The 14,584-nt window shown below is 40.4% G+C and overlaps 1 protein-coding gene across 9 annotated transcripts in view; it reads left to right on the top strand.

The window, feature by feature from the left end:
- The window catches only part of TAF1 (TATA-box binding protein associated factor 1), a 162,133-nt gene that overhangs the window by 69,682 nt on the left and 77,867 nt on the right, over positions 1-14,584 (top strand). For 7 of the 9 annotated variants that reach the window (XM_059679231.1, XM_059679233.1, XM_059679230.1 and 4 more), the window contains 4 exons: positions 3,997-4,122; positions 5,943-6,099; positions 6,675-6,852; positions 8,996-10,876. In XM_059679231.1, coding sequence (XP_059535214.1) covers positions 3,997-4,122; positions 5,943-6,099; positions 6,675-6,852; positions 8,996-9,215 — 681 coding nt within the window. In that variant the 3' untranslated portion in view covers positions 9,216-10,876. Of the gene's footprint in view, positions 1-3,996; positions 4,123-5,942; positions 6,100-6,674; positions 6,853-8,995; positions 10,877-14,584 lie in introns of those variants that run through there. The other 2 variants (XM_059679234.1, XM_059679235.1) reach the window with 1 other exon arrangement.

Genomic DNA, 14,584 nt, shown 5'->3' with positions numbered 1-14,584 from the left:
TCCCCTTTTTTTCTCCCCTTGGCGCCCTCCACCCTGCTTCCGCCCCCTCCCCAGGCCTTCACTACACTATTGTCTGTGGCCATGGGTTATGCATATATGCATATACATTTTTTTGTTTAATCTCTTCCCACCCGCACCCCCTTCCCTCTGAAATATTTCAGTCTATTGCATGCTTCAATGTCTCTGGTTCTGTTTTGTTTATCAGTTTATTTTGTTCATTAGATGCTACATATAAGTGAGATCATGTGATACTTGTAGGAACCTCTTATAGTTCTATTGGTTTGGGAAATTGGGAGCATGTTAACAGCTGTATTTACTGAGATACCCTTCTTCTCTGTCCTTCCTCTTCCTATGCCTTTCGTGTGCTTTCTTGTCTTCTCAAAGGCTAAGGTGAGTGAGGGCCATGGGTCTTGGTGGCCTTATTGAATTCAGAAGAGTCAGGTGTGGGATGAATGAGTGGGGTGGGTCTTAGTTGTTTAAGCAGTATGGAGGAATACCAGATTCCTGACTACTATGGCCAGAGGCCTTCCTCTTGAGTCTCTGGAGCTCCCTTACCTATGAATTGGGGCTCTGGCACGTCCCTAGGGTATATACTTCTCAAGTATAGATGCGAGCCACATTGTTCCTATGCCTTATATATTCCTGATTATTCATTCCCTCAGATGTATCTTAGTGTAGCTCAGATGTCGCCCATTTTCCTGGATTGATTCCCACACTTTGTAAATGAGACAGGTAATATTTATCATCTTAAAGACTAGACTAGAGAGTAGGATTAATAAGAAATTTTAGTGATTTTGTTCTTGCCCTTGAATATAATGAGTATATTCCATCAATACTATGCTCTTAAGAGAGATGGCATATTTGAAGAATAGAACTTACCCAGAATATAGCTTGCACTAAGGTAAAGTAGAAAGTACATGAAGTTTGGCATAAAATAGGCTGGGTTTGAATCTTAGCTCTGCTACTTTTTAGTTTTGTGAACTTGCGGGAAGTTAACTTAATCTCCTAACTCAGTTTCCTTTTCTCTAAAATGTACTTTTCCAGATTATTGTAAATATGAAATAAATTAATTTTAGCCTGGCACACTAAGTAAGCATTCAGTAAATGTTTGTTTTCTTATCTGTACAAAAGTTGTCTACAAAGTTTTCAAAGGCCCTTTCAAATTTAACCAAATTTTTTAAAAAATAATTTTTATTGATTTCAGAGAGGAAGGGAAAGGGAGAAATAGATAGAAACATCAATGATGACAAAGAGTCATTGATTGGCTACTTCTTGCACACCCCCAACTGGGGACCAAGCCTGTAACCCAGGCATGTGCCCAGGATTCGAACCGTTGACCTCCTTGTTCATAGGTCGATGTTCAACCACTGAGCCACGCTGGCCGGGCTAACCAAGTATTTTAATGTAAAATTTTCTCAATTCCCATTGAAAAACTTTTTTTCATTCTACTCAGGTTTTGCTCTGTACTGATAATGCAACCTAAATGATTTCTGTTGGATTATTGCTGTCTATATCTCATTCATGCACTCGTCCTATCTATCTTTTACTCTCTCTTTCATTACAAAACATAGGTTACTGAGGGGCCATGTATAGAGACTCCTAAGGTATTTCTTCCAGGCCCATAACAAGAAAAGGTTTTTGAAGTGTGTTGGGCAGATTGGGTCAGGGGGGCTTGGGTGAGTGATGTTGCCTGGGAAGGCCGTATTTGCTAATAGGCCTACAGCTTCCACCAGGTGCTTTCTGGTAAGTTAAAGGCTGGGTTTTAGCCATCCTTCCCCAGGACATTCTAGCCACGAAGTGGCACTTGGTTTGCCTAGTGTATGACAGCGTGGGCCCAGTTCTTTGGTGAGTCAGAGCCTTAGACCTGAAAGTCTTCTTCCTTCCTTCTCTACCCATCCCATGCTGTGTCAAATGGCTAAAGCAAACCTGGCAACTATTCTCCCTCCTGAGCAGTAGCTGTAGTTTGGTGCAATTAGAGGGTCTTCTATGAAGAATAGGGTGTAGGTAGTTCCTCTTCATTATTCCAGTTCACCCTCTCATCATTGCCTTTACTCATATATACAAATTTTAAAATAATAAGCCCAATTCATTACCTCTTAACCTGAGGAAGATGCACATGAGTGATTGTCCTTACTCATTACTACTCTCAAACCCAAATGTTATTAGAGTGTTGCATAAGTTTAACCTGTCATAATACAATTATGACTGTATAGAAACATAACAGTAACCATATTTTACTTCCAGCTCTAAATGATGATAGTCAATAATTTATTTTTACTCAGCCATTTCTGCCTAGCTTGTATTGTATCATCGTACATTCAGCTTAATGCTTTATTTAAAACTGCTTACTTTGCAGTTTCCCATAGAGCCTTTCATTTCTTGATTTTCTCTTCTGTCCCATAATTAGTTTATCTGCTCTGTCATCCTTTAAATTCTGTTTGACCTCCCTGTCTCCAAAACACTCTTCTCAGTCAGCCTTGCTTGTTAAAAAAAACCCCACAAAGTAACATGTTGGTTTTTTAAAAATAAAATTAACATGTTCATTGGGAAAAAATTGGAAAATATAAAGAAGAAATGAGTTCCCTAAAATAAAGTTCACTACTCAGAATTAACCACTGTGCACATTTGGTGTGTGTTTATAGACAAACATTTTTTTTAAACCCTCCCTGAGGCTATTTTTCCATTGATTTTTAGGGAGAGTGGAAGAGAGAGGGAAAGACAGAGAGAACATTGATGTGAGAGAAACACATTGATTGGTTGCCTCCTGCACATGTCCTGACCAGGGCCTGGGCCTGGAAGGAGCCTGCAACCGAGGTACGTGCCCTTAACTGGAATGGAACCCGGGACCCTTCGGTCCATAGGCTGACACTCTTATCCACTGAGCCAAACCAGCTAGGGCTATAGACAACTTTAAAAAAAATGTTTTTATTGATTTTTGAGAGTAAGGGAGAGGGATAGAGAGAGAGAAACATTGCTGAGAGAGAAACATCAATCATCCCCTATTGGGGATCCAGCCCATAAGCTGGGCATGTGCCCTGACCATGAATCGAATTGGTGACCTCTTGGTTCATGGATCGACACTCAACCACTGAGCAACACCAATCAGGCCTATAAACAACTTTTAAAATGAAATTGGTCAAGATGTTTTTGGGTCTTACTGTTTTCACTTCACATTGTATTACAAGTACTTTATTTTATTAACTAGTCTTTGAAAATAAGATTTTTTAAATAGCTGCATAATATTTTTATCCTCAGAGAACACTTTCCTGTTTCTCCAGCCTGTTCTTTATTGATTCTTCCTACCCTATTTTCACTGAATAAGTCTATTTGCTAAATCCTTGTTCTCTTCAGGATAGGGAAGAAGGTATCTATAATTTATCGAATACCGGGCATTGGGTAAGGAGTTTTTACATCTCTTAAATCTCCCAACAACCATGTTTTACAATTGAGGAAACCAAGATTTAGAGAGATTAAGTAATTTGTTAAAGTTATTCAGCAAGTGATGGAGCCAGGACTCAAACCCAGGGCAGTTTACTTCAAACGCCATGATTTTTCACCACACCATTTTGCCTCATAGCATCCTCTGGTGAGCTCTTATTGGTATTGAAATTTCTTAATCCCATTTCCTATTAGGTATCGCTAAACCAATCAAAATAGCACTGGTTTGAAGTTCTGGGCCTAAAAAACAATAAGGCAAGGCTTAGAAGAAGCTAGGTTGTTGACCAGAAAGCTGTGAGGACGTAAATTGTCCCATAACTTTGATACTTTCTGCTTCAGGAATCTAATGAGCATACATATTAGATGCCTCTCTATTAGAAGGAGCAACATTTGTAAGATTCCCCAAAACCTGTCCATAAAGTTGTTTCAAGCTGTGTTTTCTCAATAAATGGATATGTCTGCATGACCTTTTTCTTCAGTGAGTGCTCTAAAGGGGCATCTCTGTAGTTCTTACTCCCTTTCCTAAATAGAAGCTAAGTTATATGATTTGTGCCACAGCCACCTGATTTATATGATACCAACACATCCCTCAGTATGTCTCGAGATGCCTCTGTATTTCAAGATGAGAGCAATATGTCTGTCCTGGATATTCCCACTACCACTCCAGAAAAGCAGGTGACACAGGTAGGATATTCTTTTTCTCTTTGTGAGATTGGTAGTATACATCAGAGTGGGGGAGTGGTGGTGGGGGTATATGACATGTGTCAAGGATAATTGAGCTCCTTGGCTGTGGGAATACAGGTTAAGAATGTGATTTCAAGGTGGGAAGGTGGCAGGTCGCATAATGCTCCAGGGCTGAGATAGGCTGGGTGAGGAAGACTCTGATGTAGATATTGAAGGGTATAATGATGAAGAGGAGATGGGAAACCTAAGATTCCAGCCCCAGTGAGTATGCTTACAGAAACCTATGGTTACATTATATCTTTATATCAGTGGTTCTCAACCTTCTGGCCCTTTAAATACAGTTCCTCATGTTGTGACCCAACCATAAAATTATTTTCGTTGCTACTTCATAACTGTAATGTTGCTACTGTTATGAACCATAATGTAAATATCTGATATGCAGGATGGTCTTAGGTGACCCCTGTGAAAGGGTCATTCGACTGCCAAAGGGGTCGCGACCCACAGGTTGAGAACCGCTGCTTTATATGATATAGAAGCCCCCACCAGTACAGGGCAGGCCAAATCCCAAGGCAATATCAGAGAGTCTCCATAGTGAGTCCTAGTCTGACTTTAATCCTTCAAACCAGATAAACAAGTCTATCCACCAAAATTACTCTCTACTGCCTGTCCCCATGGGCAAAGTCAGGCACAGCAGAACTTCAGGGAAGGCACAAGTGTGAAAAGTATATGATACATCAGAGCAACCTGACAGGTGACTAAAAAGAACAGCTGTATTCAGAGACAAGAGTTCAAAATAATTGCTCTGCTACTCTATGTATGCTATAATCTAAATTAAAATTATTTATGAAATTAGATTAAATTTTTTAAATTGGCTGTTTCTAGTGTATCAGAAGATACTTCTTTATTTTTATTAATTTTTAAAAATCTTAACCTGAGGATTTTTTTTTCATTGAGCTTTAGGGAGGGCCGAGGGTGAGAGAAAAAAGAAATCAATGTGAGAGACACATTAATTGGTTGCCTCCCACTTAACCGAGGTCGGGAATAGAACCTGCAACTGAGGTACTTGCCCTTGACCAGGAATCAAACCAGAGACCCTTCTGTCTGTGGGACAATACCCTAACTACTCTGGCCAAGGCAGAAGATACTTCTGATCTGAAGCCAGAAATCCTATCAGCTTATCTCAGTCAGGGTTCTACTGGAGAGTGCAAAACACAAAAGGATTTTTTTCTATCTCGAAATGTTCAACTCAAGCTAAGGAAAGTTTGGATTAGAATGGAAGAGGCTCCTTTTGATGATATAGTAAGAGTAGACCAAGGACCTTCCTGTTCTTTGGGTTTTTTACCCTTACTGTGATTTTCAAAGAATGAATGGGGGAAAATGCATATGTATTGAGCTGTGTTAACAGCCCCCACTAGCTGTGGGGTTGGCTAGGATATCAGGGAGGAGCATCCATCCAGAGTGAGAGCCCTCATTAACTCCTCCTACAGGCATGTCCGTCAATGATGTGCTATTTGTGTTCCTTACTCAGATGCTCCAGGGGAAACCTAAGACTCCAGCCCCAGTGAGTATGCTCATAGAAAGCTATGGTTGCATTATACCTTTATATGTAGGGGCCCAACCAGAGGGCAGGCCAAATCCCAAGGTGATATCAGAGAGTCTCCATAGTGAGTCCTAGTCTGACTTTAATCCTTGGAACCAGCTAAACAAGTCTAGCTACTAAAATTACTTGATTTCTTGTGAGGCAGCTAGGGGGGCTGTTGGTGTCTGGTCTCTTACTTGAGTGAGTGATTGGATTTTGACCCCCAACTGGTCCTATTCAGGAAGGTGAAGATGCAGATGGTGATCTTGTAGATGAAGAGGAAGGAACCGTGCAACAGCCTCAAGCCAGTGTCCTCTATGAGGATTTGCTTATGTCTGAAGGAGAAGATGATGAGGAAGATGCTGGCAGTGATGAAGAAGGAGATAATCCTTTCTCTGGTAAGTCTTGCTCCTTTGCTTCTGTAACTGGGTAGCTCACCAAAGCACCCTCAGGACTGGATAGGAAGCTCTTGGCCACATATGCTCTTTTAATGAAGTTCTACTAATACTAGTAGACCTCAGAGTACAGAGCACTCAGTGGTAGGCTGATCAAATTCATTAGCCTTAGAGGAAGTGAAGAAATAAAACACAGGAGATACAAAAGTTGACAGTGCCTAAGTAGCACCTTTTATTTGAATACTTGATAAAAACAGAAAAGAAGTGTTATATGTAGCAATAAGGAAGTAAAATTAAGAAAAAAGATCCTGTTTTCAGATGTTTTATGGGTCAGTGGCAATGGCAAGAGAAAAGTATAGGAGAAAAAGATAACAAGAAAAACAGATTGAACTGAGATGGAAAAGAAAAAACGGTTATTTGGATTCAGTTTCTAAACTACAGATCTTGCCATTGTTGACCCTAAGTGAGGTGAGAAGTCCAAGCAAGATACCTATATAGATGTGTGGGGTAACTAGTTTTGGAAGACCAAGCCAAAGATGTTAATTCTGTCAAGCTTACCTCAGAATCTCTTTTCACAGCTATCCAACTGAGTGAAAGTGGAAGTGACTCTGATGTGGAATCTGGTGGGATAATACCCAAACAGCCCCGCATGCTTCAGGAGAACACAAGGATGGGCATGGAAAATGAAGAAAGCATGATGTCCTATGAGGGAGACAGTGGGGAGGCTTCTCATGGTTTGGAGGATAGCAACATCAGGTAATCGACAGCAACATGCTACGGGGCTGTGGCATCAGTGCCCAGCTATGATGTCAAAGGGCCCAGCATCAGATTACTTTCATCCATCAAACATTTCCTGAGCGCCTAGAAGGGCCAGGCACTGTGGTAGGCCCTTGGGAATACACAGAGGAACAAGATTTATCCTGCCCTTGAGGAGCTCACAGTCTAGTGGAAGAGACTGATACAAACAAAATCATTACAAATACAATGTGATAAGTGCTACAGCATAATTTAAGTACGAAGTGTCAAATCACCAGTGAGGAGGAGGTGTTTCACCCTGCTTGGGAGTAAACAGGGAAAGTTTCACAGACAGGGAACATTTGAACTGGGCCTTACAAGATGAATAATAGTCTACTAAGTAGATAAGTCGCAGCAGGTGAGGAGATCCTCAGTGATGTAACAGTATGTTCAAAGGCACAGAAATGTAACAAAGTATGTTCCAGAGTGAAGGGAGGTTGTTGGGAGATATGGCGCTAAAGGTAGCAACGTTTTATATTGCAGAAGACCTTAAATGGCATGCTAAAACATTTAGATTTGAGGTAATGGGAATCATTTATAGAAAAGGAAGTAACATCAAATTTGTGTATTAAATAACTATGAAAACGATAAGGATCTCAACTGGGATCTGTTAGGGAGGAGAAAGGGACATATTCAAGAGCTATTTAGAGGGTAGATGGACTGGATTTAGGAGATCAGGTAAAAAAATGAATGGGAATGTCAATGAGATGGGAAAGGGGAAGAACAGGCATAAGGTGGGGTGGGAAAGGAGTCAAAAATGAATTTGTGTTTGGACATGTTGGATTTAAGGTACGTACTTATGATATATCTAGCCAGAGGTAGCCAGGAAGCAGTTAGAGTCTTAATTTATTCATTTAGCAAATATTTATCACAAGTACAAAAGTCACTATGATATGGTCTCTTCCTCTGTTGAGTTCATGGGGGACCTAAAACAGGTCAACAGATGACTGACCGGTCACAGTGTAACATGAAAAGTGCTGTGATAGGCAACCACAGGATTTTTCTGGGGCTTGGATAGGAGTGGGATAGGGGAGCTGGTTAGAGAAGGAAACAGCTGAATCAGAAATAAAAAATTTTGAAAGTATGCATCCATTTTGGCCCCAAAATTTCATGTCTAGGAAATGCTACGGGAATAATAAAACACCTTCATCAGAATGTTTGAACAAGGATGTTTATCACAGCATTGTTTCTAATAGTGGGAAAATTAGAGACAGCTTAAATGTCTTAGTGAGAGACTGTTAAATAAATTATGTCACAGCCATACAGTGGAATACCTTGCATCTATAAAAATGATTCTGTAGATGTATGTTTATAAAGATGTTCATTATAATCATTAGTGACAAAAGCAGATTCCTAAAGAGTATATAGAGTATTCTAATTTTGTAAATAAGAAATGTTTAAACATTTAAGTGAAGTGCATAGAAAAAAAGTTGGAAGATCGTATATACCAAAATATTACCTCTGGGTAGTGGAGTTATTGGTGATTTCTTCTTCTTTTTTTCTGGTTGTATAATCTGATTTTTTTAAACCAATGAACGTGAATTATTTATGTGATTTTTTTAAAGTAAAATTAAGAATAAACAAACAAACAAAAAATAAAGCACACTCTGGCAGAAGTGTGATTAATTGAAGGAGAGTAAGACTAGAGGCATGAAGACTGATTTCAGTGGTGATGGCCAGAGATAACAAAGGATTAAGGCAAGGCATGCAGAGTAGGGATGGGAAGAAGGGGATAAAGACAAGATATATTGAAGAGGTAGAATCTTTAGGACTGTTGATTATTTGGAAATGTAGATGAGTAAAGCAATAAGTGGTAGATGAAACTATGAGGCTATCAGAGCATTTATGGTCACATAAGCTGGCAGTGTGTTGTTCGAGCATAGTAGAGTTTCTTTCATTCTGCTTCTTGTGTATATGCAGTTGGCAAGTTGACGTTTTTGAACAGGATCACTTTTCTCTTAGGGACCTGTAGAACAGTCCAGAACTAGTCACTTTAGTGTCCAGGGGAGGTGAGATGGGCTGATCCCTTGGTAGCACCAAAAACGGGACTGGTCAGCTAGAGGATGATGCCCGAGCTTGAGAGATGACATGTTTCTCTTCTCAGTTATGGGAGCTATGAGGAGCCTGATCCCAAGTCGAACACCCAAGACACAAGCTTCAGCAGCATCGGTGGGTATGAGGTATCAGAGGAGGAAGAAGATGAGGAGGAAGAGCAGCGCTCTGGGCCGAGCGTGCTATGCCAGGTCCACCTGTCAGAGGACGAGGAGGACAGTGAGGATTTCCACTCCATTGCTGGGGACAGTGACTTGGACTCTGATGAATGAGGCTTCCTTTGGGCCTCCTTGGTTAGCCTTCCCTGTTCTCCAGTCTAGGTGATTTAATTTGTTTATATTTGTACAGTGTCTGATCCTGAAATCACCAGATTAATTAACACCTTAGCCTTTAAAAAATAGTAAGTAAATAATAATGAACTAATCACCTCTCCTGATCTTCCTGGGGGCAATGTCACCCTTTGGATTAAAATCAAGCAACTCCCTTCCCCCTTACACTGATAAAAATAGAGCAATCTCCTCCTCCTTCAGTGCTTGCCTTTAACTTCATTAATTGCTTTGTATCATTTTTCCCTGGGGAAGGAGGAGAAATTATGAAAGGACTAATAGCTTTATGTTCTCTTGGTATATTAGAAATTTTCCAAGCATGGTATCATTTCAGTTTTCTAGCAGGCTGGAACAGGTGACAGCCCCCCTGCTGGGACAGGGAATTGGGTTCTTTCTGGTGGTCTCTATGCCACACTGACCACATAAACCTATTGAACAAACTGCCCATTATTTTATTTATTTGATAATGCAATGCCTTGTTCCTAAATGAGTTTGAGGCAAATGATTACAAATCTTTGAAACAGCCTGTTTGTCAGAAGTGATATGTTGCCATGTAAATGTGTTCTGTCCCCCACCCCCACGAGAAATGATAGGAAAATGGTAAGTTCCTTGGGGCAAAGACTGTGTCTTCTGTTTCTTTTCATGCTTAGGATATGGTTCTGTGCATAGTAGGTACTCAGTAAATGTTTCTAGAATCATAAAATTCTCAACAGATTTGTTATTAAACATCTGCTTTATCATAAGCACTCTATCAGATCCTTGGGATGCAAAGCTAAATAAGACACAATCCTTTTACCCAAAGAGCTTACCATCAAGTTGGGGGAAGGGGAGTGAAATTCAAAACATGTTAATAAAGCATTACAGTTCTGTGAGAGAAGTGCAATTAAAGAGCTAGATATAAAGTATAGGAGAAAATAGAGGAGTGATCATGTCTGAAAAAGTAAGGGAAGTCTTCCTTGAGGTCATTTATAAGCTGATTGTTGAAGAATTAGTAGGAGCTTGCTAGATGGGAAAGTCCAGGCAGAATGTAACATGAAGTGAAAATGCTGAAGTCTAGAAATGGCAGAGTGTGTTCCTAGTTTGTTTGTTTGTTTGTTTGTTTGTTTGTACCTGCCTTGTTCCAGAAAGGACTAAAGGTGGTTTAGTTCCAGTCCTTTAATACTGGATTGGCTAGAGAGGAGACTGGAAGATGGCCAGTAAGCATATTGGGAGCTTTGATTTTGTTGCCAATTAATATGAATTTTATAGGAATTGAGGAGCTCTAGTGGAGTGATATAATCAGGTTTGTGTTTTAGAAATTTTCTGTATATTGAATGAAGAAATTGAAGAATCATGTAACAAGTGTGATCCCATTTTTGTAAAAGACAAAATCATGTGTGTCATATTTATATGTGTTTATATATATTTGTGTGTGCAAAGGAAAGGGTCTTAAAGGATATTTGCTAAAATTGTTCACAGTGATAACCTCTGGGGAATGAGCTTGGAGGTGAGGGGGCTTATGTGGTTGTATGTATGCTGGGTGGGGTACTGTGCTTTTATTTCTGTATTGTTTGAATTTTTTACAAGTATGTATTATTTTTGTAATAAAAATGTTTTTAAAAAATGAAGCAGTAGTGTGGAGAGTGGTTTGGAGGGGAGCAAATCTAGTTCAAGTAAGGAGTAATGGGGCCCAAACTAAGGCTTTGGCATTAAGATGGTAAGATCAGGATGAATTCGAGAGATCTTTAAGGAGTAGAATCAATAGAACTTGATAACCAATTAAATTAGCATTTGGGGGTGGAAGAAGACAAGGAATGTAAGGTGGCTTTTGGAATTTTGGTTTGGGAGAGTGAGTAGGTTCAGGGTATTCATACATTCATTCAACATTTATCAACCTATTTTTATCAAGCAGTCTGCTAGATGCTGATACAGAAATAAAATATAGTTTCTAATTGCAGAGAACTTAGATTTAGAATAAGAGGTAGATATGTAAATAAGTTGAATAAAAAGTGATCATTGCGATACATATTTACAAGGTTCTGTGGTGAGAGGAAGGAGTTACCAACTGCTTACGGAGTAAGAATGGGAAATCTTCAAAAGGAGACCCTTGTGATAGATTATGAAGAATAGGAAGGAGGGAAGGGAAGTGGGCATTCTAGGCAGAGAGAACAGGACTTAGGAGCATGAAACTACATGGCGTATTCATGGGACAAGTAGTTTTGGATGGGTGGAATACAGAGAACATATGTAGCATAGTGATTACAAGGCTCAGGATCAAATCCTCATTTTAGAGAGATCACTCTGGCAGCAGTGTGAAAATGGGTGGACTGGGGAGTGATGCTGGAGGAGATATAACAGAAACTTAAAATGGCTGAGGCATTGGCAGTAGGGGGAATAAGAAGTGCATCTTGGTGACCAATTGGAAAATGGAAAGTAAACAGAATCTAAGTTTCTGACTTAGGTGACTAGGTAAATAGTGGTGCCATTCTCTGAACAGGGTGAGGGTGGAAGGTAGGAGAAATAGCTAAGCCTGATTGGAAGCATGCAAGTTTAAAGTAGCCTATGTAAGTATCCTATAAAAGGCCAATATGCAAATTGACCAAACGGCAGACCGACCAGTTCGCTATGATGCACACTGACCACCAGGGGGCAGACGCTCAACACAGGAGCTGCCCCCTGGTGGTCAGTGTGCTCCCACAGGGGGAGCACCATACAGCCAGAAGCCTTGAGCTGGCTCATGGCTGGTGAGCACAGCAGCTATGGTGGGAGCCTCTCCCACCTCCACTGCAGGCGGGTGGTAAAAAGTGAGGGATCCCTGACTGTGAAAGCCCCGGACTGCGAGAGCGATGTCTGACGGCCAGCTTAGGCCTGATCCCCCGGACATCTTCCGAGGGCTCCTGGACTGCAAGAGGGCAGGCACACACCAGGCTGAGGGATCCCTCCCCGCCCCCCAGTGCATGAATCTGGTGCACTGGGCTTCTAGTGATAGGTATAAAATTTAGGGTTTGTGCAACCTTGGGAGTAGGTGAGATCACCCAGGATGCATGTGTAGAGTCAGAAGAGCATGGAGGACAGAATCCAGTAGAAGAAGAATATTTATGGGTGGTGAGAAATGGAAGGAAAACCTGAAGAGTGCTCTCTCTCAACCCAAGGAAGGAGTTTTAAAGCATAAAAAAGAGAACGTATATTCCACAGAGAGGTGAAGTACAATGAATCCCAAGAGACAGCCTTTGGGTTTTGGTAACTAGGAAGTCCCTGGTGACCTTAGTTAGCAAAAGCAACTGTAGAGTCATAGTGAGACTGGAATCAACCAGAACAGGGTGAGGAACAGGTGGAAGATGAAGAAATGACAATAGAGATCATACTCTACTCTTTCAAGAAGCTAGGCTGTGAGGAATAAAAGAGGGAGAGTCTTAAGATGGAAGATAAATAAGCCTGCTTACATCAGCTTAGGATTGAACGCAATAGAGGAGAGGTTAGAAAAAAGCAATTGTGGGAAAGACCTTTGTGAAAACAGGAGGGCATGTTAGTTACCATTCCCTCCTGTAGGAGAAGAGAACTTTCCCTGATAGAGAGGAAAGGATGGAAGTAGTTATAGATCAGTGTGTAGATAAGGGAGATAGGAAGTCGAAGAAGTGCATAGTTCATAGCTTCAGTTTCCTGTGTGAAATAGGTAAGATCATCCTTGTGAGAAAAGTGAAAATGGGGAGGCAGCTTGAATACTGAGGGATATAAAGAAAAACTAAAAACCAGCTAAATGTCCCTCAGTAACAGAGATGTTGAGTTATGATACATCCATTCAGTAAAAAAAAAAAACAAAAAAAAAACTGCAACTGTTATAAATCACGAGGAAAGTCTATATGAGCTAAAAGGGGTAGATATTTTTTTTTTATTATATAGTTCCTGGAGTACAATGTGATCACTCTCAAAAGTAGTTACTATCCATCTCCATTCAGTTGACCACCTTCACCCCTTCGGCCTAACTCCCTTCCCCTTCGGTAACCACCAATCTGATCTTTGTATCTGTGAGTTTATTTTTGTTTTGTTTTGTTCACTTTTTTAGATTCCTCATATAAGTGAAATCATATATTATTTCTTTCTCTTTTTGACTTAATTCACTTAGCATTGTATTCTCAAAGATATTCTTGAAAAAATAAGTGATAGAATGGTAGGCAGCATTTAATTTCATTTCTTTGGGGGACAAAGATATAAATCCATGTTTGCATATTCACAGAAAAGATTTGCCAAGATGCAGTTCAAACTGTTAACACCTGTGAGGTAAAGTAGGTGGAGGGCTTGTTCTTTTCACTATAAACCCTTCTATTAATGTTTAAGTGTTTCTTTTAAAATGGTCACTGAGGGAAATGGGAACTGGAGTTGATTAAGGATCTGTAAAAGGATTGTTGGGTGTTGAATGCACCAGTGAGGTTAGAGACCATTAATTTAAAATGGTACCAATGTACTTTAGTACATGATTTTCTCCAGAGGTACTTAGCAACACAGTTGTCAGAGTATAGAAACAGAAAAAGGTAATGCAGTTTGGGCGAAGACCTGGATAAAAGAGACAGATTGGTGAATTTCCTTTCAATAACCATTTCTTTTTTTAAAATAATTCTTGCTGTGGTCAGTTTGGCTCAGTGGATAGAGCATCGGCCTGCGGACTGAAAGGTCCCGGGTTCGATTACGATCAAGGGCATGTACCTTGGTTGCGGGCACATCCCCAGTGGGGAGTGTGCAGGAGGTGGCTGATCGATGTTTCTCTCATCGACGTTTCTATCTCTCTCCCTTCCTCTCTGTAAAAAAATCAATAAAATATATTTAAAAAATAATTCTTTATTGTTGAAAGTATTACATATGTCCCCCTTTTTCCCCATTGGCCTCCAGCCCACCCCCACACCCCGCCCTTGGCTCTCACCGCCCCATTGTCTGTGGCTATTGGCTATGCATATATGCATACAAGATCCTTGGTTGATTACTTTCCACCCACCCACCCTCCCCAGACTTCCCTCTGAGATTCCACACGCTGTTCCATACTTCCATGTCTCTGGATCCACTCGATTCATCAGTTTATTTTGTTACTTAGATTCCACATATGAGTGAGATCATGTGATACTTGTCTTTCTCTGACTGACTTATTTCACTTAACGTGATACTCTCCAGGTCCCTCCACACTATCTCAAAGGGTAAGAGATTCTTCTTTTTTTACTGCTGCATAGTATTCCATGGTATAAATGTACCACAGAAGTCTTATCCACTCATCTACCGATGGGCACTTGGGCTGTTTCCAGATCTTACCTATGGTAAATTATGCTGCAGTGAACATATGGGTGCATATA

Source organism: Myotis daubentonii, chromosome X, assembly GCF_963259705.1.
Source record: "Myotis daubentonii chromosome X, mMyoDau2.1, whole genome shotgun sequence".
NCBI classification, from domain to species: Eukaryota; Metazoa; Chordata; class Mammalia; order Chiroptera; family Vespertilionidae; genus Myotis; species Myotis daubentonii.
The sequence above is the reverse complement of the archived record's forward strand: the minus strand, read 5'-3'. Positions and strand labels throughout refer to the sequence as shown.